The sequence below is a fragment of the Pelmatolapia mariae genome, linkage group LG16_19, assembly GCF_036321145.2.
Source record: "Pelmatolapia mariae isolate MD_Pm_ZW linkage group LG16_19, Pm_UMD_F_2, whole genome shotgun sequence".
Lineage (NCBI taxonomy): Eukaryota > Metazoa > Chordata > Actinopteri > Cichliformes > Cichlidae > Pelmatolapia > Pelmatolapia mariae.
In genome coordinates this window covers 57,994,049-58,018,706 of record NC_086241.1, presented here as the reverse complement: position 1 = coordinate 58,018,706, position 24,658 = coordinate 57,994,049, and the positions used below count along the sequence as shown (strand labels likewise).

At 39.4% G+C, this 24,658-nt stretch overlaps 1 protein-coding gene across 3 annotated transcripts in view; it reads left to right on the top strand.

Moving 5' to 3' along the window:
* Positions 1 to 20,757, top strand: part of mta1 (metastasis associated 1) — a 43,531-nt gene extending 22,774 nt beyond the window's left edge. Inside the window, exons 4-18 of one of the 3 annotated variants that reach the window (XM_063498367.1) lie at positions 5,635 to 5,761; positions 7,727 to 7,790; positions 8,148 to 8,265; positions 9,396 to 9,498; positions 10,801 to 10,900; positions 11,332 to 11,520; positions 12,708 to 12,782; positions 12,951 to 13,009; positions 13,298 to 13,479; positions 14,170 to 14,321; positions 15,381 to 15,570; positions 15,680 to 15,769; positions 15,920 to 16,075; positions 18,627 to 18,775; positions 19,852 to 20,757. In XM_063498367.1, the coding sequence (XP_063354437.1) occupies positions 5,635 to 5,761; positions 7,727 to 7,790; positions 8,148 to 8,265; positions 9,396 to 9,498; positions 10,801 to 10,900; positions 11,332 to 11,520; positions 12,708 to 12,782; positions 12,951 to 13,009; positions 13,298 to 13,479; positions 14,170 to 14,321; positions 15,381 to 15,570; positions 15,680 to 15,769; positions 15,920 to 16,075; positions 18,627 to 18,736 (1,715 nt within the window). In that variant the 3' untranslated portion in view covers positions 18,737 to 18,775; positions 19,852 to 20,757. Of the gene's footprint in view, positions 1 to 5,634; positions 5,762 to 7,726; positions 7,791 to 8,147; positions 8,266 to 9,395; positions 9,499 to 10,800; positions 10,901 to 11,331; positions 11,521 to 12,707; positions 12,783 to 12,950; positions 13,010 to 13,297; positions 13,480 to 14,169; positions 14,322 to 15,380; positions 15,571 to 15,679; positions 15,770 to 15,919; positions 16,076 to 18,626; positions 18,776 to 19,848 lie in introns of those variants that run through there. The other 2 variants (XM_063498366.1, XM_063498368.2) reach the window with 2 other exon arrangements.
* The last annotated feature ends 3,901 nt before the right edge of the window (positions 20,758 to 24,658 follow it).

Genomic DNA, 24,658 nt, shown 5'->3' with positions numbered 1-24,658 from the left:
GTGACCATCAAAATGATGAAAAAATATTGCCGTAAACAGTTTATTTTACGACACCACGAAACAAACGTTAGCGTAAAATGAAACGATAGATGTTTTTATATCGTCATTCGATATATATCGTTATGTCGAACAGCCCTATGCAAAGGTATGTGTGTGGAGGTATCTTAAGGCTCAGAGAGAGTTCTTAGTTCAGCACCTGGATTCTGCTTCATATTCCACACACAGAAAAGTTTTTCACTTTGCGTCAGTCCATTTTAAGTGAGCTTAGGGCCACAGAAGACCACAGCATTTGTGGATCGCGTTCACACATGGTTCCTTTTTAGCATGATAGAACTTTAAACTGCATTTGTGGATGACATGCCAAGCTGTGTTCACAGACCATGATTTCAGGAAGTGTTTCTGAGCCCATGCAGGGATTTCTGTGACAGAATCATTGCTGTTTTTTAATGCAGTGCTGTCTTGGGGCCCGAAGGTCACGAGTATCCAGTAATGATTATCAGCCTTGTGCACAGGGATTTCTCCAGATTCCTGGAAACCTTTGACGATATTATGTATTGTTGATGATGAGATATTCCAAGTTTTCACAGTATTACATGGAGGAACATAGCTCAGAAGTTTCTTCCACAATTTTGCAGATCAATTTTTTTCCTTTTTGGCAGATTAAGGAACTTTTGCTCACCTTTACCTCTACGAAAGTCTGTCCCTCAATAAGACTTTTTTATAACCTTAGGTCTTACTGACCTTTTCCCAACAAACCTAATTATTTGCAAAATACTCCACCACACATTTCTTTTGAGTACCACTTACTTTTCCATTCTTTTGTTGCCCCACCCCCAGAAGCTTTTTTTTGTTCCGAACATGTTACATTTTCTTAGTTTTCTTTTTTCTGTAAATACGGATTTAATAGCTCTGCAAGTCATTGATGTCTGTTATTTTAGACAGCCTCCAAACTTTGAAATTAGGATTATGATTGAAATTTAAATTCAGTTAATTAAATAAAGTTTCATTTTTTTAAATTTAATAGTCATGGATATGATGGGTTGGTTATAAGAGGTTTACCAGTGGTATTTTAGTAATTACATGAGCCTCTCTGCAGCCGTTTGCAGTTCAGTATATTAAAAAAGTGGTCTGTTTCATAGAGATGTAGTCAGTTGGTTAAGTTCAGCGGTCCCCAACCCCCGGGCCACGGACCGGTACCGGTCCGTGAGTCATTTGGTACCGGGCCGCGAGAGTTGAGACTTGGGTGTGAAATGTATGGTTTTCAGGGTTTTGATCGGTTTTTAGCGTTATTTTGTTACCGTTTTTTTCGTTAACTCGGTTTTCCTGGGTCTTTTCACGTGTGTTATGAATAAATCTTCTTTTTTTCGGTACCGGTACTAGTTTTATTTTGTTGTATTTATCCGCGACACCTTAAAGGCCGGTCCGTGAAAATATTGTCGGGCACAAACCGGTCCGTGGCGCAAAAAAGGTTGGGGACCGCTGGTTAAGTTAACACCAATCAGCTATGCTTTCCTCACCTCCTTAACTTGCCCTGAAGCCTGCTCTCTCCTCTCCTCTCCCTCCTCTCACCATCTCAACACAGTAAGGCGACCCATTCATCAATAATTGATAATTGGCTGGGACAGGTGAGATGGAGAGGCAATTTGTAGAGTATGGTGTGGGTGCACTGCCAGGAGATTGGCTCCGAGGAGGAGAGGAGGAGGACTGAGGTTGGGGAGTTGAATTGCTTCTCAAGGACTCACAGCCAGGGGCCAGCTGGAAGGGCCAGCCCTGCTGATGGACCACTACATAATCCTGCTAGTGTGTGTGTGTGTGTGTGTGTGTGTGTGTGGTAATAGATATGGGGATGCAGAAGCAGAGTAGCTTTGAAGTCAAGCAAATACTATTTATATTGTAAAATCAAGAATCATACATTTGCTTCAAGGTCTTTGCAATCTGGATAACATGAAAGTCACCATCGGTAAATTCACCAGTAATCTGTTACAGGGAAAAATTTCACAAAACACAAATAGGGAGGTATGCATTAAATACAGGCAGGCTTTGTGAGTCCACTGTGATCGTAAATTGGCAGGAATGCTCGAAGCTGTTCAAGAGTGCAAAAGGAGACAACCTCAAAGGGGACAACAGCCAAATTTTATTTATTTAGGCTCTGTTTTTTTTTTTTTTTTTTAATTGAAGAACCACAAAACGTTTTGATTTCACCTCTTATATAAAGGCATACAAAGTTTCAGGTTTTTAGTCTCCAACAGAACTCCTGGTCTTTGACAGGGCTTCACATTGTTTTCCTGCCAGCTCAAACCTCAAATCTAATCTCTTTTCCTGCATCTTTATTCCTTTTCTTCTAATAAGGCCTATTTTGACATTAGAATAAAACCCCACAACTCCAGATATTCTTTAGTGTAAGAAATCCTCTTATATACTTCACATGTATGTTTTTGAGGTCAACTGGGACTAATTGTGGCTATATTTGTTTATATAATGTGATATTATTGAGAGACGGATAAAATGAGCAGTAATATATCCTGGAGGATCAGGGGTTAATTAAGGTACTCCGGCTTTGGATCTTACTGTATATAATTCCTCTTTTTCCTCACTTTGGATGAATAAAGAAAGAAAGCATTCTAGTAACATTACTTTATTGTTATATTCAATCAGAGGTAACACTGTTGAGTCTAATTACTAGTTTTAAATGTATTTACTGTCCCAAAAAAATAGCCAAAACATTGATTTACTGGTAAATATTTTCTATGCATACTTTTGCATCACAGTAAAGCCAGTTTCACTGATATTCAACACAACTTTATTTGCACAATATAAGTTTGGCATTTAAAAAATAAATAAATAAATCAGAGCAATGTCTTGTAAAGGAAAACCGACGTGTACTTCCAGTTTTTAACATCTGATTCATGGTAACTGCTGGGAACATCAGTACAGTATCTTTATAGAAATGAGATTCACAAAACATCTCTCAGTTTAATCTCTGGTACTTTTCCTGTTTGGATCTTGGTCCATATTTTCCTGCCTTCACATGGAAGAAGATGGTGAAGCCCACGCTGTGTGTGAGTGTGTGTGCGCGCCTCTGCGTTGCTCTGCCTGGGCATTGATAGTGTGTCTGCTGGGTGCTGAGTGCTGGGCAGAGTGAGGGAGAGATGGAGTACTTATTGATTTTGGCCACACATCTCTTCTCCTGAAAATCCCTTGATTGCTTTTGTTCTGCTCCCTGTCTCCCTCTTTCTGTCTCGCTTCCTCTAATGAAACTCCAAATGAATTGGAGCACGTACTGACTGCTCTCCCGCTCTTCGTTTCACTTCTGCTCTCTCATCGGCCTTCTTCCTCACTCTCTCACTCCGGCTCTCCCTGCTGATTTCTCTATTGCTCCCGTTCTACCTCTCTCTCGTTTCCTCGATGTTTTTATATCGCTCGGCCTTAATCTTAAGCTCCCATTCTCTTTATCACTTTTGTCACATTTTTCTCCTGTGCTCTTCTCTACTGTTTTCTGTCTCTCTGTTTATTTCACCATCCATCTCGTCTCCTTTTCCCTCTGCGTTTCCCTCGTCCATCCACATCCATGGGAATAGGAATTAATATCGGAAATGTACTAACCCACTAGCCATGGCTCAATCTTTTACTAAAGGATGACTCAGATACATGGCTCACTTAAACAGGCAGACATCTCTTCAGTAATCTCTCTGTCCAGTCATTCTTGGACCCCTTTACTAGAACTGTTCTTTTCTCTTTTTTTCCTTCCCTTTCATCTCACCTGGTGCCCTTTGATTCTTGCTTTTTCTACATGCAAAAATTAGAGAGAGAGAGTGTGAGTGTGAGTGTGAGTGTGTGTGTGTGTGTGTGTGAGCAGTACAACTAATAGAAGACAAATCTTTGAGCTCAGCTTCTGACTCAAGAGAAATTAGCTCAATCAGCAGCACGCAACTAAAGGGAAACTCCTGAGTTTTACACCTAAAGTTCAGCTTATTAGTCAGTCAATATACTATCCAATTTGTGAGAACAGTTAAATAAATGTCTTCTGTGATAAAAAAAGGGCTTTTATCAAGTCTTAAAAATAACGGTAACAAAGTGAGAGAGACTAACAGAAAGGTTTTATTGGTTGTGTTCTGGGAAATATACGACCCAGCCGTTCTTTTATCCAGTCAGCCATCCATTCAGTCAGTTTCTTAACCTATTATCTAATTCAGGGTCATGGGAGAGGCTGGAGCATGTCCTATTTGACATTTGGTTAGAGACAAGGTATACCCTGGGGAGGATGGCAGGCTAACGCAGAGAGACAGACAATCATTTATGATCATGCTCACACCTATGGCCAATTTAGAATCCCAAACAGACAGACACCAGTTGCCCAGCAGGTTTGAACCCAGAAACTTTCCAAAGCAAAATTTTTTTGAAGATTTTTAAACCCAACAAATTTTTTTGGAAAATTATCTTAATATTCAAAAATGCAATTGAAACAATGTCCATCCATGTACGCATCCACCAGTCTTCTTCCACTTATCCAGTTCAGAGTTGCAGGAGGGCTGGAGCCTATCAAGCTGCCATAGGGCGAGAGGCAGGGTGTACACATTGGGCAGGTTGCCAGTCTCACAGGGCTAACACGGAGATCACGAAACCATTCACGCTCACATTCACACCTATGGCCAGCTTAGAATTACCTGTTAACCCAACCCCACTAACTGCATGTGTTTGGACTGTTTTATTGATCCATTTATGGATGGCTTCAAATTTCAAAACAAACAAAAAACCCTTTTGTGTTTCTGTTCTATATTGACATCAAATAATTAACATCAGAATCTCTTTACAGGTGTATATTTTCTGTAATTTTTCTCATGCTCTTAACTTTTGAATTACATTTTTTTGCTTAGAAATACAGGACATAACAAACAGCAGATCAGTAGAAGGGCATTAAAAGCATGGACAATCCTAAGGTAACAGCGATACCTGGGATGTTGCAGGATTTGAGGTGAAATAGACTTAACTACTTCTTCTGCTGTTCATGCACAATAAAATCCAAACCCTTTTCTGCTTCTGTCTCTCTGCCTGCTCCACTTTTCTCTCACACAGACGATTGTTTAGGCTAACTCCTTACGCACACAAACAGAGCTCAAGGTCGCGTCTGCACAGAAAGAGTTCACACACACAAAGAAAGTCTGGGTTGAAAGATTTAAATATTAATCATTGTAGTGATTATTTTCTTATTGGACTTTATTGATTCTTGATTATATTTTGATTAGATTTCTGATTGTATTATAACAGGAATAACTACCAACAATAGCACATTAAACTGTGTCACTCTGTGCTGCATTACACCCTCAAAGGCTGGATTGGGCCTTTTACTTCACTTTTTGTAGAACTGAGCCAAGCAATCTCAGTCCACTTGACATCCTGTTTGATTCATACCACTTTATGTAAAATATCTGTATATATACACAGCTCTCCCTCTCCTTGGGGGCTCCATCGTTGCAGCTCATCAAATGTGCATCCTCTGTGTGGAGTGTGTGGCTTCAGCCGATTCACTTGCCATTCTCATTTTTTTTTTTTTCCGCTTATGGACTTCATTGTTCTGCCTCATCTAAAGTACTTATGTTTGACACTCCTCCTCCTTTTTTTTTTTTCTTCACCTAGGGGAGCTGGAGGAGGAGATGGAGAATCCAGAGATGCGGGATCTCCCGGAGAAACAGAAACACCAGCTCAGACACAGAGAGCTCTTCCTTTCTCGCCAGCTGGAGTCTTTACCAGCCACACACATCAGGTACACTTCATTTGTGTCACAGGACTAGATGTTTTATTTGCCTTCTTTTTGTGGGACTTGCTTGTGCAACTTCTAAACCCACCCACCTACTTGACATTCTATTTTGGTTTCAAATACCCATCTCATGCTGTGACTGAAGTTCTGTTCACTAAACGTTTCTTCATCTTTTCATCCAAATCTTTTGGGTTACAGTTGATTCAACAAACCCAAATTTTTCTCCAAACAGAACATCTCTGATGAAATTTTCCTAGATGGTAGGGGGTCGGTGAAGAGAAAACAAGACAGACAGAACCGACTTGATTTTAGAAAAAGTAGTTATGAATTTATGGTTATAACAAGATGAAAAAATGGCAGCTCATTTTTTGTTTTGTTGTCCTTTTTTTAAATTAATACTATCAGGGATGAATGCTTTGTCGTTTTTCTGTGTTGACTTCAAGCCAATAGGGGGTTAATAAAAATTGGTAGTGGTTAGAAATTTTCAGCTAATGAGCAGTGGCTTAATGCAGCATTGATACTATAAATGAGTAAAAATTTAGGCTGATTAACACCTCAGTTACGCAGGCCTAGAGACTGGTTAGTAACCATCTGGCAACCACCAGTTGCGAGGGGGGATAAAAAATGAGTATACCTCCAGTGGCTGCAAGTGATTGCTGGAGATTGCTCTTGTGCAACTGCGGCAATCTGCTAGCAACCAGAGAAATCACACGGAGGTTTTTGGTGCAGCACCTTTTTGCAGCTAGTGTAGGTCAGCAACCACTTGGACCTGATTGAGAAACATTTGTTTTTCCCCCATGTCGAGTGATTTGCCAGATGATTGGTAACTGGTCTCTGGGCCTGTGTAACTCGACCCTAAAATTTAGATGGATTGCAGCATTATTGACTGTGAATCACCTTTTGCTTAAGTAGGAAATTTAGATCAAGTGTAGGAAAGGTGGACTTATTCACATCACAAATGCAGTTTACGTTGTTTGGATTGATTAATAAGATAATTTTCTAATACTGAAGAGCGAATCTTGATTGCATCATAATGTTAAGACCTACAGTATAACAAATATTCGCAAATTTCTTCTGATTATTCCCATTTCCAGGTTGCAATTTTTTATTTACATGCATTGCATGAACTCATTTATACTGTTATAATGTGTATTCATGCTTTTTGATGCAAATACTGCAATTTCCTTGATGTCACATTGCCTGCTATACGTGAAGCTGTGCTGGCGAGAAAGACAGACACAAAGTAATCCACTCATATGCAGGGTACACGCTGAGCAGTAAATGTCAACAGAAAGCTGTTTCTAGATATAAACCTGCCTTTGCTCATCAGTAAGCTCGAGGCAAACCTACCTAATCATTAGCGTATTATTACTTGACATTTCTGAAGTCACAAGAAGAGCAAACTGACATCTGCTCGAATAAAAATGCTCTGATGAGCAGTTTGTTTAGTGAGAATTCAAGCTTGATTAAGTTTTCTAACTTAACAGTGTGTGGCGAGGTTACACAGTGCGCTTGAGTTTATTACCCTGCCAAATCGTATTTGCTTCAGGCTAGAGAGGTATGACTAATTAGCTGGTAAATAATCTCAGTTCAGACTGTAGCAGTTTGGGGACAGGGATGAGTGCTGTTGGTGTCAACACACTGGACCAGGATTTATCCCCCCCCCCAAAAAAACCAAAAAACCAAGCTGGGCAAACTGGACCTGAATCAATACCATCATTGGAGATTCTGAGCTGTATCCTACATTTCTCTTGCAGAGGAGTTTGGACCAGAGAGCAGCTTTCATCTTGCACTTACATAACCACTTAAAATCCCATGGACTTTCAGCCCCGTCTGCTTTTCTATGTTTCACATGTCAAATATTGGCTCATACTTTTCTCCTCTATGACTTCCTCCTGTGTCTTTCTTAATTTTTTTTCTTCTTTCTTTTTCTCTCACTTCTTCCTTAACTGTGTTTCTTACATCCTTCAGGGGAAAGTGCTGTGTGACGCTGCTGAACGAGACAGAAGCCCTGAAGTCCTACCTGGACAGAGAGGTACGTGGTCATGATGAGGTCTCAACTGTAATTAGGTTTTAGATTTCAGTGTGTGTGTGTGTGTGTGTGTGCGCGTGTGTGTGTGTGTGTGAGAGAGAGAGGAGGAGAGTAAGAATCTTATGAGTTTAAAGATTCTTGTTTCCAGATGAATTATTCAACGTGTTGACCTAGAATGTTCTTTTCACGTACTGTAATGAGGAGACGAGAGACTAGGAGAGGGGGGGAAATACACAGACACAAACACACACGCATGCAGACCAACAGATACACCCCACTCTTTCGCCTCTCCGCTCGCCCATCCTGCTTCCTGTTCCTTTCATTGCATCCTCACACCTTCCTGTCATCTGTATTTCCCAGGATGCCTTCTTCTACTCGCTGGTATACGACCCTCAGCAGAAGACCCTGCTGGCTGATAAGGGGGAGATCCGCGTTGGGAATAAGTACCAGGCCGACGTCACCGACCTCCTGAAGGAAGGTACGTTGTGCTTAAAATTTTTGGCTGCTTTTTAAAAATGACTTATTCGCTTAGAAGCACTGTATCCATTTTCTGCAGGGCACTTTTTACCCTGCAGTGGACTGATTATTTTTTTTTTAGCAATATGTCTGCATTAATGGGAAAAGTTTAACAGTCTGAGCCACGACTGTCAAACTTTTTAATATTTGTGCAACTGCTCAAATTTCAGGAACATGTCATGAACTTTTATGACTTTTCTGCCTTAATACACCACTTTTTTTCCTCTTTTCTGTTACGAGTAAAGTTGAGAATACAACCAAGTTGGGTTTCCATGGCAATCACACTGTGGACTAACAATGATTATACATAATCACAGCATTTGAAATAACAGTTTATTGCATTCGTGTTGCACAATTGATGACTTTACAGTCACCCGCAGAGAAGACAACTGTTCATAACGCATCCCAAATCTGACATCAAAAAAGCTGTCGTTGAGGTATACACCCACGATGAAATATAATAGGTCATAAAGTGTAGCAAAATATTTGTAAGCATTCATTTTAATAACTGGGGCTTGACAGTTTTGTACAAACTGTAATGTTTTTAAATCCAACTTGTTAGTAACACAAATCCACTATTATTTCCATTTAGATGAGCAGAAGGATATTTTCCGGGCATTCTCTGCCAATAGTTTGTAAGGTAATCATTAATCAGGTAATCATTTTCAAATGTGACTGTTTTTCTGCCAGATTATGGTGTTTCGCTGGCATCCTGTGTTTTGCCAGAATTTTATTCTTAGCAGGTGGGATGCATCTGAAATTGCAATTAAAGCACCATGGGACACTAGGCTTGCTAATTAAACCCATGTTAATGAAATTCTTCTACATGTGTTAGAATCTCAGGCAGGCTGGCTCGTTGGTTGAAGGCTGGCAACTTGACAGAGCCCACCTCTTCAACTCTGGGATTCATTAAAGCCCCACAAAGCAGGATTTATTTATTATTTTAATCTAAAAGGAAAATTGCAGAGAATTGAACTTGAGTTTTTTTGTGTTTGCTGTTGTTTTTTTCCCCCCAATAAAGACCCATGGCAATCTTGGAGAGCATTAAAAGTGGACTTGCATCCACATTTGTTTGTCTTCTGGTGCATTTAGGTGAGGATGATGGCAGGGACCTGGAGAAAATGGAGGAGAAGATCTGGGACCCCAACAGCTCACTGACAGAGAAACAGATTGATCAGTTTTTAGTAGTAGCACGGTAAGTCAGCTCAGACATGAAATGTATAACAATAACAAAAACAAATCTGATTTGTGTAATTTTTTTCAATTCCAGAGAGAGTTAGTTGTAAAGTTAGTTATGCTAAGGTAAATTTACCTCACTTATTAAAAAACTGTGTCAAGTAAACCTAATCCATCCAGTCTTAGAGCCGTGACTTCTGGCTTTTATTTGTGTGCATCTAAAAAACAATTATGACAGTTATTATAAAACACATGCATACTTTTTTTTCAGGGAGTGCACTACATTTAATCAGGTGTACTTGAATCCAAAGTGAATCCAAGAGCTAATCTAAAACTTCCTAAAGGTCACTAGAAAGGTCAAGGCAAGGTTAAAAAAAAAAACAAAACACCCATCATGCTGAACGGGCATTATGGGGTGCCATAAAGAAGTTTTTTGAGTCATTAAATTTAAAAACCTCACCTGTTTAAATTGTTCCAATTTTCTCTTTGACATCATGTCTTTGTGCACATCTGGACCGGTTCCAGCTCAGCTGCTATTTTTACACCGCTTCCTGGAAGTCCCTTTCTGACTACTTGTATGGGCACATTATTTTACCGTGGAGCTCCGACTTGCCAGAGAGCAAACATCAATTTCTCTGTCAAGCTGACCCAGCCCAACCCCCATAACTGGTGGAGAGAGTGAGGGCACATCAGCGAGGAGTGGCTGCTTGTTGTTGTTGTATTTTGTGTCCTGAGGTGGTTGAGGGAGAAAATTTACAATAAATGGTCTCAACTACGGCTCCCCGAGACTTCATTCTATTCCCCTTTATGTAATTCAAGTTGAGGAGTCACTGTTTTTACACAGCTGAGCAGATCCAGTGCACATTATGGACACACAAGTGCAAGTAATCTGAGTGGGACTTGCAGGGAATGATAAATAGAAAATAAAATAGCAGCCGCACTGAAAGCGGCGCACTGCTGCTCAGGAAGATTGAAGATTTAAATATGGTAGAACTTTTGATTTGTTGTGAAACACTATGATTGCACCTGCTAAAGATGCTGCAGTTATTTAATTCTCAGCGTGAGAGAAAATACATGAATTCACTAAAACTAATAAGTACTACAAACGTTTCCTAAAATCTGTGAATATCTAGTTTTCAAGCCATATTTGGTTGCTAAGCAGTTTTAACCTGTTGAGGTCTAAATTTGCTTGAGGTGCATTATCTGTCTGACCACACTACAGAGTTGAATATTTTATTAGGAAGAACCAGAGTTAGGACTATGACTTCCATGTTTGTTCTGTAAAGGAAACTATATCAATAGTTTCTCATGTGTCCCACAGGTCAGTAGGTACCTTTGCCAGAGCTTTGGACTGCAGTAGCTCTGTCCGACAGCCCAGCCTACATATGAGTGCTGCTGCAGCCTCCAGGGACATCACCTTGGTGAGATAGACATATATATGATTTGATATATATGATTTGATTTAAACTGTTAACACATGACATGTGAAAGGTGTTGTGGAGAAGGAGGACTGTTAATCAGAAAATCCCTGCGCGTGTGTTTGTTATTGAGTCTGTTAATGATTGTTGAAGCCTGTGTCTGGTATTCCTTAACAAGCATTTGGCCCCAAAACCTAGCCAGCCTAGCGTGGGTCTATTCTGCCCTAGATCCTTTCCTCATATATAAAACATAGATGAGAGCCCTAGCTACCCACATGTACACAAACACACATGCACACACACAGAAACAGCTCAGATACTCTCATGGAGGCTGTGTCAACACACTCTAAACTGGTAAACTATAATCATATAGCTGCAATGAAATGCATGATTGGTTCAACTCATTCACTGACATGGATTTGTCTTGTATTTAGTTTCATGCCATGGACACCCTCCATGCTACAGGCTACGACATAACTCGAGCCATCGCGGCACTGGTTCCTCAGGGTGGACCCGTCCTCTGCAGGGATGAAATGGAGGAGTGGAGCGCCTCGGAGGCCAACCTCTTTGAGGAGGCCCTCGAGAAATACGGCAAAGACTTTACCGACATCCAGCAGGATTTTGTAAGTGGGAAAACAGTAGGGTTTGAAGGTTTTAGGAAATATGCTTTCGTTCTATGTATTGGATGAGAAATGAAAGGCACTGTCATATTTGTGTGCAGTATGTGAAACTACATAAAGACTGTAAGCTGAGAACCGGGCAGACAGACATAGAAGTGCTGTTTTCCATTTTGGGTTTCAAATGGAATAACAAAATGTATTGCAAAGTGTCCTTGGTTTATTTAAGAGCTGCAAATACAACCACTTGAATTCGTTTTATTTTACAGATCTTTCTCAGCTCATCATGCTTTATAATTATCAACTTATGCAGCAATTTGCACTGAAATTAAATGGTGAATTTTATGTACAGAAAACATAATAAAGGAATATCCTGGAGAGAGCTCTGGCTGTAATACGTACCCTCTAGAAGTTAACTTGCCAACACCTTTACAGCTCAAACCAGTCCTATGGTTCTCCCCATTTTAGACTTCGTTTAGGTGTTCAGCTGATTTTCCTTTTATGCAACTTTCAAGCATAACAGTATTCTTGTAAAGAAGCACTGTGTCCAGCCCCATGGTAAGAATGAATAGTGAGCATTTATCCTCTATCTTTTAAACAAACATCCATTGAAAGCTGCCTCTTCTCTGCTGAAGCGCCTCATGTTCTTCTGTGCTGAGAAGAGTGGTGCTGCCTTTAGTGTTCTCTCACTGTGTGCATCACTCCGCCACCTGGTGGCCATCTGCCGTCAGTGCTGCAGACTTTTGTTTCTACTTGAGGTTTTTTTCCAACAACAAGACTACACCATCAGTATGGGTGGGGCCACCACTTAAAGGCTCATATTCTTTCAAACTTCATAGAGGCAATGTAACGATTTAGCTTCAGTTTTTTAATCGTATCTTTACCTATTTAATGAGCGAGTACTACATCAGGTTGAATGCGTGTGTGTGTGTTCCTTAAAATGTGAAAGAAATACACAGATATTTTAGCATTTATAATTATAAATGTCACGAAAGGGAGAATCATCTTATTTGAGTACCTGCAACCTTAATTTCTCAGTTAGTTAAAGTAGTTAATGATCGTGTAATCAACTAAGAGTTTCAGCTTTAATTTTACGTTCCCTGCCTTCAGCAAGATTTCTTGTCTTTCTATCTGTTCCCATAACATCACCTCAACTAAAACCATAATTATTTTCCTCTTCTGTCCCTGTGTAGTTGCCCTGGAAATCCCTGACGAGCATTATTGAGTATTACTACATGTGGAAGACCACAGATAGATATGTACAGCAGGTAACAACTTCCTTTATACATTTCTTAAGGAAAAAAGAAAACTAAGTGACCCATATTAATTAATTTTATATTTGCATGCGATTCACAAATCTGTTGTTGGTACCTGAAGGTTAGAAATTCACTAGGTCTAACTGCACTTCTCGTCAACAACCTCCTTTTCTGCTCCAGAAACGATTAAAAGCAGCCGAGGCAGAAAGCAAGTTGAAGCAGGTCTACATCCCCAACTAGTGAGTACTTTGATGCAGCATTTTTGTGCTTAATTTATCAGCCTGCTTTCATTTTCCTACATATTATCAAGTATTAAATCAGTCGATGCTGCGGAGAAGGTCACAGCAACAACTCTGGTATTTTAAAGTTCAGCACTTGTCGCTCATTATACAGTACAAACTCTTCTTTTATTATTCACGAACGCTCTCAGTACAGGATCAGTGTAACTACTGTCTCTGGTTGCAAGCTGATGAATATTATTTGTTCTCTTGGTGAATGTCTTGTCTCTGTATCTCTTCTTATATCAGTAACAAGCCAAACCCCAACCAGCTGAGTAACAATGTAAAGCCAGCTCTGGTAAATGGAGCAGCGGGTACAGCGGGTACAGTGGGTACAGTGGGTACAGTGGGTACAGTGGGTACAGCGGTCCCAGGACCTCCAGGCTCAGTGCCGACCCCAGGCTTGGGTAGAGCCTGTGAAAGCTGCTACAGTAAGTCATTCTGTTGTGTCCTGTTATTGCGCAACTGCAGTAGCTACTGTTATTTGTGTCCTGATGTAAGAGTTCTTACTCCTCCTTAGAGGAAATGAGATTGTCGTGATAGATATACAGTCAAAGCCTCAGATGTTTGCAAATCCTAATCAGTTTTGATGCGAAAATGAAACATCTTTCAGTCTTGGTGTGAAAATCTATTCGCTTCTTTAATTGCGCTCGATAATTAACCTGGTACGGATCTTGGGTACTGCGTCTGTATTTTTAGTATACATGATCACAACATCCTTTTGTACTGATTTTCCTGATTTTTTTAATTTAGCAAGCATCCAAGATCACCTATGTTGATCTCCATCATCCTTGTCTTCAGATCGGTGTATTTTCAATCTAATACAGATAATTTAAAGATCTGCTCTGTGCTCTTTGTATGCGGCACACATTTGATATTGGATTTACATAATAGAGAGAAGAGAAAATGGCCTTATGTGCCCTGCAGCAAAGTATTGTTTGAATTATTTTAGAGGCTGTACTTAATTTACTGATGAATGATTAAAGCTAGGGCTCTCATGTGTGTGTGCATGTGATCATGATTCTGTGTGTGTTTATTGCTCACTACACCCATTTTTGTTTTTTTTCTGTAATCATCTCTGCTTAGCCATGTGATTTTGTGCTGTGTGTTTCTGTGTATAGCCAGCAGCTCCTACCAGTGGTACTCGTGGGGACCTCCCAACATGCAATGTCGCCTGTGCGCTTCATGCTGGACCTACTGGAAGAAATACGGAGGGCTGAAGATGCCCACGAGGTTGGATGGCGAGAGGCCCGGACCCAACCGTAACAACATGGTACAAGCTCACACACGCTTCACTAGATATTGACTTATTTTCCTTTCCACAAATAACAGCCTTACAGTTAATTTTGCCCTTTTAAATTAACCCAGTCTTTATATAAAATGAAAATGACATCTGAGACGCTTGAATCAGTATAATATTATTGTTTGGGGGAAAATGGTCCAAATGATCCTCTTTCAAAGCAAACATTTTGTCTTGTGACAGTAGGAAAAGCAAAGGTGGAGTTAATCACAGCCCAGTTCCATTAAGTGTCTCAGTAAGCCTTGAGAATGAATCAGCATGTGCAAAAGTAGGTCTTTCCTTCTTCGAGTGCGGCCACCACAACCTGTGAAAAAGTAATATTTATTACTTCAAGAGAGAAAGTACCACAATGTCCTAATTTGGGGTCTATAGATGCCAAACACACCATACATCTATGCATTTCTCTTCTTGTGGTTTTTGTCCTTTTTAATAAAGAGCAGCGTATCCTATTTTATTTTAAATATTTTTTATTACAATCCTGTTGAGTAAAATCCCTACAGTACAGAACATTCAGCATGCCCAGCCATTTAAATGTGTTGTGCATTTTAAATCTTTACCCTTTGAAAGCCTACTAGGAGTAACCCTTGAAGCTCTCTTCTGAACTGAGTGACTTTCTGGCATATTTCAGGTCTGCTTATAGAACAAAATGACTGGGTTTGCATCAGAAATTAAATGAGGGTGATCTCTGTCTGTGCAGCTACCCTGGGAAAAAACAGAACCTATTCTAATGGTCATTGGACCGCAACTTTACTGAGATATACTGAGGTGTCAGAACTTAACTGTCTTTCACGGGTACTTTATGGGGGAGTTAAAAAGCACTCTAGGCATCTGTCTTTCCCTTTGGTAGCCATTAAATTCCTATCGGACAATGATTTTAGTCCAGATGTTTTCTTTGTCTTCAGTCCTGTGATGAATTGATCTCTCCCTAATCCATCATTTAGCATTCAACTGTAAATACACATTTCCACTAGTACAGGCTGTTCTGCATTTTGGTTATAAAAGAAGTTTCTCATCCCTCTAAACCTTCTCTAGAGCCCCCATGGCCTGCCCCTTCGCCACAGCGGCAGCCCCAAGTTTGCTGTAAAGACCCGGCAGGCTTTTTACCTGCAGACCACCAGCCTAACACGGATGGCACGTCGCACCTGCCAGGACATCATCAGACCTCGATACATGGCCAGGCACCCCTACCTCCCAGTCAACACAGCAGCCATCAAAGCAGAATGTAAGGAACCGATTCCCTCATGCATAAATATGATATGTTATAACATTTGGGCACTCTGTACACTTCCTCATATTTCTAACGACAGTGTTGTTTCACTGAATGTGTGCAGGTGCTCTGCGGTTACCAGACAGGCCAAAAAAGCCTTTGCCACTGAAACCTGTGGAACGTAAACCTCTGGAGTCTGTTGTTCGGTATTTAGGTGAGGTCAATTCGCCACTACATGTTCATTTTTCAGTTTCTAGTTTTTCAGGTCACTTTTAACTGGGTGTGATACCTTGAGCTAGGTATTATTAGAAAATGAATTTATTTCCTCTGTCATTTTCTTCATGTGTCTCTGATCATGTTTCAGAAGCACATCCCCGTCCATCCAAGCCCAATCCACCGACTCGCGGAGGGTCAATCTCTACAGGCAGTCTGACACCTATAAAGTCCTCTCCCATCCTCAACAATGGCTCTCCCACCATCCTGGGCAAGCGTACCTATGAGCAGCACAATGGACTGGATGGTGAGCCAGACAGACTAGAAACTCTGAAGCACATATACAATCTGCATGTGTTTGCCTCGTCAGCGTCAAAGAATTTCATCTTCACCGAACTCCTATTTGTCACAACCACCATAGAAGATTATTTCCATCTGCAGTGGTATATATTTGGCAGCATGTCTTTGTTCTTGCACCTCTCCACCCTTCCTCACAGATATGTGGAAAACCAAAAGCAGGGAGAGCAGCAGCAGCATCAAGGGTTTCGTATAGAACAGAGCGGGCTGGGATGGGGGTGGGTTGCAATGTGGCTTGCAGATGTGCAGCATCTGTGGGCAGGCAGAAATATATCAGCATTTAAGTCTGTAAGCTTGAATTTAGCACATGCCCAAGTTATGCTTGATATGTTGAACATTGTTTTGTTTTTTTACACTTGTTATTTTTTGGTTGTTAAAGACTTGTACCATCAATATGCATTTTAATCAAAATCCCCTTTGTGGCTCAAAATGAAGATATCCTTTAAAAAACATTCAAAGGGTTTTGAAAGGCTTACAGGCAACTTGAATTTGCCTTGGTGTAGTTTGCTTGTCTCATTTGATCAAATTTGGACCATTAAAGAGGCAGTTCTCATGTTTTGAAGTTGAATTAAATATTACTTAATGTATTCGCCTTTTTATTTTAAAAATTCCTTTTTTAAATTATTGCAATTATGCCACATCTAGATTTATTATCTCACTATTGTGAATCATTTAACACAGATTATTTAAGCAGAATATAAATCTACACCTGCGACCTCTGCGGCTACAGCACATAGTTACGATCCACTGCCGAAGGGTTACCAGTTTGAGTGGGGCTCTTGTGTTGTTGTATGTTATTTATTTATTTTTGGGGGGGGGGTTATGTCCCACTTTCTTTCTCCCCTGTGAAATGAGAGATGGGTAGAGACAGACTAGGAGATGAAGAGAGGGAGAGAATGCCAGGGAAAGATGGAGAGAGGAGAGAGCAAGAGGGAGATTGCAACAGGATCCGATCGGCCTTGCTTCTTTAGCTGGAGGCTACGGTCTATGTTGTCATGGTAACGGGAGAAAGGAGGATCAGGAGGGTTCGGTAAGTGTATCCTGAGGGAGAGTATCTCCACTGCTCTATGAGCCCACCTCAGGCCCAGGCTGGGATAACACACCAGGAGGAGATCTGAGTTGGAAATCGTCCAGGTTCGAGGATTAGGGATTAGTTTTTGTTTGTTTCACTTCCAACTAGCTGACTCAATCATATCAGAGGACAGAAAGGGTTTCTGTTGCATGTTTATTTTCATTACTTTTAAACGTCGTTATTTATTTGTCTTACTTATTAAATGACTGTGTTTTGTGGCAGGGTGAAAAGGATCATTTGTGGTCAGAACGCACAGGAAATTGTGACCCAAGTCTGCTGCTCAAATTGAGTTTATGGAGCATCGTAATGAGTTTCAGCTCGTTGTTCAGCTGTTTCGCCTGCAGGTTTACTGTTTTGGTTTACTGTCACGCTCTCACAGCATCTTTTTGGCTGCGAGCAGGCACAGTGACGAGCTGATGAAAGTAGCGAGGCGTTAACAACCTAAGGGCTGTATTTCCCTTAGGAGCTGGTAGAGACCACAAAGGGGACCAAAAGAGGCTTAAATCTTGACTTTTGTATTTGTTGTCTGTCTAAATGGCAAGTTTGTGTTTGCTGCCCCCAAGTGGTAAAAGAAACTTCTTTCATCCAACTTTCCTACTTTTAAAATTTGTTACGTTTTGTCTTGTTTGCTTAACCCAGACAACACTATACATATGGAACAGCCAATTAAATTCTTTAGTGTGTTTCTATATGTATGAAGTTGGAGATATGCTGCATCATTGTGAATAGAAGCTTCTACTGTGAGTAAAAAGCTGGTGAAAGGGACGAGTAAAGTCTCCTTCTAGCATCAAGAATTGCGATGATTTGCTGAAATCGTTTGAGGAGTAGAAAAGTAGAAAAAAGAAGAATGCTGAGAGACCACAAAACAGCATAGGAACAATATTATGTAATAGTAGCATGTAAATGCTGAGGAGAGGCGCTCAGACCTCAATGCAGAAATATAACTTCTTACAAAACATTGTGACTGAATGACAGTCTGCCATGAAATCTCACTAACAAGTATTTGCAAAATAGCCTTCGTTGCTTCTCTAGCAAGCAGGAGTGCATTTAGAGTTTTTTTTACTTTCAATTTTGAACATCAATTAACTTGAATATTACATCATTTTATTGCTACTTTGTGTTGTGCTGCCAACTAAATGTGATTGTTAATGGTGCTGGCCTGATGGGCTTTGATGGAAGCGTATAAAAAGTAGTGAAGTGGAAGATGTGGAGGCACACGTTGTTTTCTAAAGCGCAGCAAAAATAAGGTTTGGTGTTGAGTTTTTCCTCTGTGCTGAAGTACTTTAGGAAGCCAGCAGAGGGCAGAAGAAAGCAATATTTTTGTGCAGCCCCTTACTAATAAGGGAGCATCTGAAAGTAGTTTTGTTTGCCTGTAGACTAAAAAACTAGAGCTGTGTTTATTTTATTCTCATGGTCTTCTTTTTTTTAGGTGCCAAATCCAAAGTATTGGCTCCACAGTGGGACATTATGGCCAAACGAGTGAGTGAAGCGGTGCGGCCCTCATCGTCCCTCCAGGACGAGGTACATGAACTGGACTGAGCGCTCTGCGGAACAACCTTCACTGCGAACCTCAGTGAGGTGAGAAATCCCCACTTACCCTTGAGGATGCTTATTTTTAATTGGCTTTGTGTTAATAGTTTTGCTCTTCTGTCTAACAATGTTGTTTCGCCAAAAACGAGGAAAGGAAAAACATAAGCCTATCCAGCTACCCCTATAACCTGAGACGCTACGAAAGTAAAATACAAATCAAAAATCAAAGCAAAGAAAGCATCTAAGGTGATTGTATCTATTACAACTAGGTTACAAACCTACATTACTTTGAAAAATAGTGGTGAACTTATTACTGAGGGAGAAATATGATCAGGAAATCTTTGTTAATGATTGTGTTGCATCACTTCAATGTTTGGTGAATTTAAATCCTAAAATAAGCCAGCAGTAGAAGTCACAGCTGTGTTTTAATAATGAAAGTAAGAGCATTTCCACAAACACACAGTGTGAAGAGAGAGGCATTGAGACTAAGTGGCTGTGTAGCCTTAAACTTGGGCTAATAAGGGTTCAGTTTGTTAGGTAACAGAGATTAGACTTTGGAGCAATGGAGGAAGGTCATGTGGTCTGTAATGAGTGCATCAGGGTAAGAAGAGAGGCGAATGCACCCATTATGCTTGATGCCTACCCTTTTTTTTTGTATTTTTTGAAAATAAGATGACTCGAATCAGAACTAATTACGTTCAGTCAATCAGAAGTGATCTCCTTGCATAGGAAGGTTGTCACGTCTGCCCCCGATAAACAAGGTTGGACGAAGAAGAGAGTTGACACGTGGACTCATTTTGAATTTGATGTCAATGAAAATAAGGTGCTTTGTAAACTGTTACACTTTATATTTTGGTCAACTGAAAAAACTTTAGATTCAGTCAACTATAATCTAAAGCTAAAAGAATATAGCTGCCTAAATGCTTTCATTAAAGGTAAAGAGCAGTTAAACTAAATACTCAATATTATTTTTAAAGCCAAGAAGAGTTTAAGGGGTATGCATAACTTTAACATTTCAAATGAAGGTAAAACAGTATAGTTTTTGCCCAGTTTTGAGAGTTTTTGCTGTCAGCTGTCATTAACTGTGTGTAAAAACTTTCCCTCGTGTGTTTCTTCCACAGCAGCGGGGGATATGAATTGGATGAGGCTTTTCCCACTATAACCATAGCCGAGGGCAGCTGAAAGGAGACGACAGCATTGGCCACTTTTCTTCAATCAGTATGAGTCTATCAGACTTCTGAAGACTAATCGATCAGTTTGGCTGTGGTCAATCAGAAAATGAGCCTGACTGTACAGGACTGTGTTTATTACTTACATTTCTCGTTATTACTGTCTTTGTAATTATTGTTATTGTTATTTTAATTTTTTTCTTCTTTTTTTTTTTACCAGTTATAACTCAGCTTATTTGTTTGTCGATCAAACGTTGAAACTTGAAGTTTCAAGAAAAATGCTTGCAAAAAACCCTGTGGAAAAGGGTGGAAGGAACGTAACAAAAGCCACTTGCATCTTCTGTGTTTTTTCTTTTTCTCAAGTTTAAAAAAAAAAAGAAAAAAAAGAGAGAGACGCACTTTGATTTCAGTGACACGAGTTCAAAATGTCTTTTGTTTTACTGAATTTGAATGCTTTCTAGGAATTTTTCTGTTGTGTGAGTCGGCCCTGCTCTTCGCCCAGAGAGGTTTAACTTATTGAGAAAGACTTGGTGTTTTTTCTACCTTTTTCATAAGTAATGCATCTATGCTTCTAAAATGTAATTAAAAAAAGGAAAAAAAAAAGAGGTAATTGATTTTTTTTTTTTTCCCTCTTCCTTTGGTGTCTGTGCACGGAGGTGAAAGTTGCACTGAATGTTCTGTTTTCAAGCTGGTGTTTACCTGTCTTTCTTACTCCTGCAGGTATGCAAACAGGGTATATGCAAAAAATAACGGAGAATTTTTCATTCCTAATTGCTTTATATGTTATATGATTAGTATTAGAAAAGATTTCATGCACAACCAGAAACATGTTTTGTAAGCAAACATCTGAAAACTAAAAAAAAAAAAAAAAAGCAGGAGTGTGCTCTGCTTTCATGTCCTGTCCTTTGTGTGTTTATTGTATGTTTGCTAGCAGCTTTGCAGATTACATCTCTTCTCCTGCAAACATTTTTCACTTTGGGGTAACATCCTAGGCTCAGTAGACGCCTGACAACCTGTGCTGGCTTTTTAGCCTTATATCAGAACATATCTGAGCCTTAAAGTCTCTAATCAAGTGGCTGGGTAAAGCTGGTGGTTTTGCTGACCAATTTAGTGAATTTGCATCATTGTCTTTAGGTGATGGTGGACTGAACTCACTTTTAAGTAATGATGCTAACACTGAAACGCTTTAGAAAATTGGACACAGCACATGTACAGTTTACAGTACTTGTAGTGCAGCAGATAACTGAAACAATCTTTCAAAAGTGGATACAAGCAGCAGAATTTGCAGGTTTGTCCACTTGGAGAAGTGTGAAAAATCCTATTAGCTACTTGAGTTGTCGAAACTTCTGCATTTTCCATCTTGACCGTCATTTCAACCTTAGAAACAACTACAGAATTTCAACCACTGGATACATTTCAGAAATGTTACTCTTGATTTTTACATTTTTGACTTCAAGTAAATCAAATTTATAACTTAAAACCCTTTTACACCACTGAAAGCACACGTTTATTATTCATGCCATTGTATTGCATTTGAAGTTCATTTGAATTTTACATATTTGATCCACACCCTTGGCTCATCTCTCCTGTGCTGGCACGGCATGCTATCAGCCTCTTTTTTTCTTTTCTTTTTTTTTTTAAAAGGCTTAAACAGTCATTAAACAGTCACTCCAAAACAACTTTAGAATCACCAGTTTACCTGACAAGCAAGTCTTTGGACCTTCTTGATACTGAGTGACTGTTGCACAAATTTGTTGTTGAAATGTATGTTATATGGGCTTACTCATGTAACTAATCTAAGTATATTCGCAGCATTCCTAATGTTACTTAGCTGATGTTCTACCCTCTCCTAGTTTAGTCCATGGTTATTGGATTATAGTTGATGCTTTTTCTTAACTCTCACGTTGCACTCAAAACACTGCATCCTATCCACAGACACAGTTTTAATGCTCATGCACACATAATGGACCCAGACAGATGTATCAGCAGGTACTTGGAGTTCAGTATCTTGCCCATTTAAATACATGGATGCAGAATCTGGGGTTTGACTTGCAGACCTTCAAGGAGACAATCTGCTCTAAATATAAATAAAAGAAATCGATGAGATTTGGGGGTTCAGGGGTGAATCCATTCAGGAAATGCAACTGAGACAAATCTTATTTATACTATTGCACACCACACCCTGTTTGAAAATGTAAAAAACTAAAAAAATATATATAAAAAAATCACAAAATGACTTTTAAAGTTGACTTCTACAAAGTTAAATGTGTATCATTTGACACAAAGATCATTCAAAAAAGGGAAGTGTAGTTTACATAATCTTAAAAAAGAGGAACTTTCTTGCCTTTGTTGACATTCATATTGAATTTTCAGTTAGCTAATAGGAAGTTGGCTTCATCAAAAAAGCAATAAAAGAGTATGTGTACAAATTTTGCAACTTGTATTCACCTGGAAATGTAGATTTATCTGCTGCACTATTCCAGTCTAATTGGTAAAAGATTTAAATTATAGAACTAATAAGGGGAAACAAGACTGTCTACTTTCTGTAGTAAAAAAAGTCATTAAGTAAAGTACAGGGTATTAGCAGAAACAGGGTTTTGTACACCTGGTTGTTTTATCTGATTTTTGAGCATTCACAGGTGAAAACTAAAAAAAAATGGCATTTTGGGTAAACATTTGAAAGCCATCGCCATGTAGGGTTGATGGCTGATTTAACTAAGTGTAAGAATATGACCGATCTCCTTTTTACTGACATCCACGTTCAAAGTTATGAAGACTCAAAAATGTTAATTAATAATAAAAAGCACAATACCCCTATATACTTTGAACTGTTCTTAGTGTAAAGGCAATGTTTTATGAAAACTACATATTTAACAAAAGTAGCTCCTCAGGGAGGACACACAATCAGCAGAGAAACTGAGAAGTGGTACTGATGTATTTTTAATACTGATATGTTAAAATTCATGTTGACATTACAAACCCAAAATCAAATCCATGCAATAATCTACACAGTAAAAAAATGAAGTATTTAAAATCTGGGAAAGGAGATCACTGGTTTCAAGTTGGTACGTTGTAATAAAACGTTGTTTTAGTGAGTAATAACAGGAAGAACATGTTAACAGGGAGAAATCGCTAACAAATCACAATATTGAGGTAAAGAACTTGTCGCTAAAGCAAATCAAGCAGCTCTTTGCTAGCCATATTGTGACACCTTTACAGCTTTATTCAAGCTATTTCACCTAGTTTTCCTTATCTGATAAGAGGAAGATGATCAGCATGTTTTGTTAAAAGCTTTGGGGCATGGTCCTCATCACCTCTGTCTGGACTCGATATTTAAGGTACCTGCAGGTACAATTCCTACATATCACACAGGCGTAGTCTGGTCCAGTCTGCTCATCTGGATGATGAGATCGATGCTGACTGCCAACATAACGATTCTGCAAGAGCATCCCTCCTTACTTTATGTGACCTCATGGAAAATCCCGTCTATGTGGTATTTTAGCCTCTGCCATTAATGTCCAGTTGAAATCATACCTGGTTAGTGATGTGCCCAAGCATACAGATAACATTACCATAATCATATAATAAAGTTTTTCAAAACACTGAATGGCCTTTCAAATCTTGTTATAGGTACTTTGAAGACCACTTAGAGTTCGTATTAATATTTCAGTTATGTCCTGTAGTGCATTATGTCAGGTTTAATGATTGTACATAATATTACTGTTGTTACTGCGTGCTTTATTGGGTCAGGCAGTGCATTATCTGTTGTTTAGACTGTATCATCTACTTTACATACTGTATTTTTCCAGTACAATTCACACTCGCCAACTCATATATTTCTTGGCCAGCACATTGAATTAAATTAGTTTTCATAAATCCTATAATGACTCATGGAAAGTCCTTACTTAAGCTCTTGTTTGTGAACTATATGTTTGTTTTGGACTGTGACTACACAGCAGCTTCATCATGTGCGTGGAGCACCTTTTCTTCTGCTGAAGTAAGTAGTTTGACAATAAGACTCAAGTTACCACATGCCCCTAAACACTGTGACTGGTTTCTCTTAACTGAAAGAGAAAGACATGCAGATGTCACTGGATATGTGTGAGGGTTCATACCTCAGCAAACTCCTAAAATATTCATTCAGCTGGAAGCCTGTGGGAAAATCCTCTCATGTCCATTAGTTTAAGATCAAAGGTCTAAACAGGAACGAGTAACAATGGATGTTTGGAAATTATGTTTATGTACTGCATGTGTTTTCTGAGAATTAAATATGTTTTAGGCTGAAACGGTGGTCAGCGCCACAGTTTACATCATATTAAAGCAGCAATTACTTAAAGTAATTCACTTTTGTTGTGAAAATTTTTTAACTACAGAACTAAAATAAAAACAGGTGATTTTTCTTTGGATGCAACTTTTATATTATCCACTTTTAACATAATGCTTCCTGTCTGTGTTTGAGGGAGTGGGAAAACAAAGCACAAATGAGCCAAATATGTTTCTTTTTATATACTGTTTGTAAATAAATACAACCCAGTCATGGGGGGGACCAGAAGTGAGTGTATTTCTAGTCCTGGTCTCAAGCTGGGATAAATGGGTATTCGGCATAAAATCTTTGCCAAATCAAACATGCTGATCATCAAGAATAAGATTTCCGTACTGGATCGGTCGAGGTCTGCGTTAACAATGACCACCTCTAGTGCTGTTGGCCAACAGGGTGTCAATGGAAACTGCGCTACTGTTGGCTGAAGACAAAGAAGCAAGA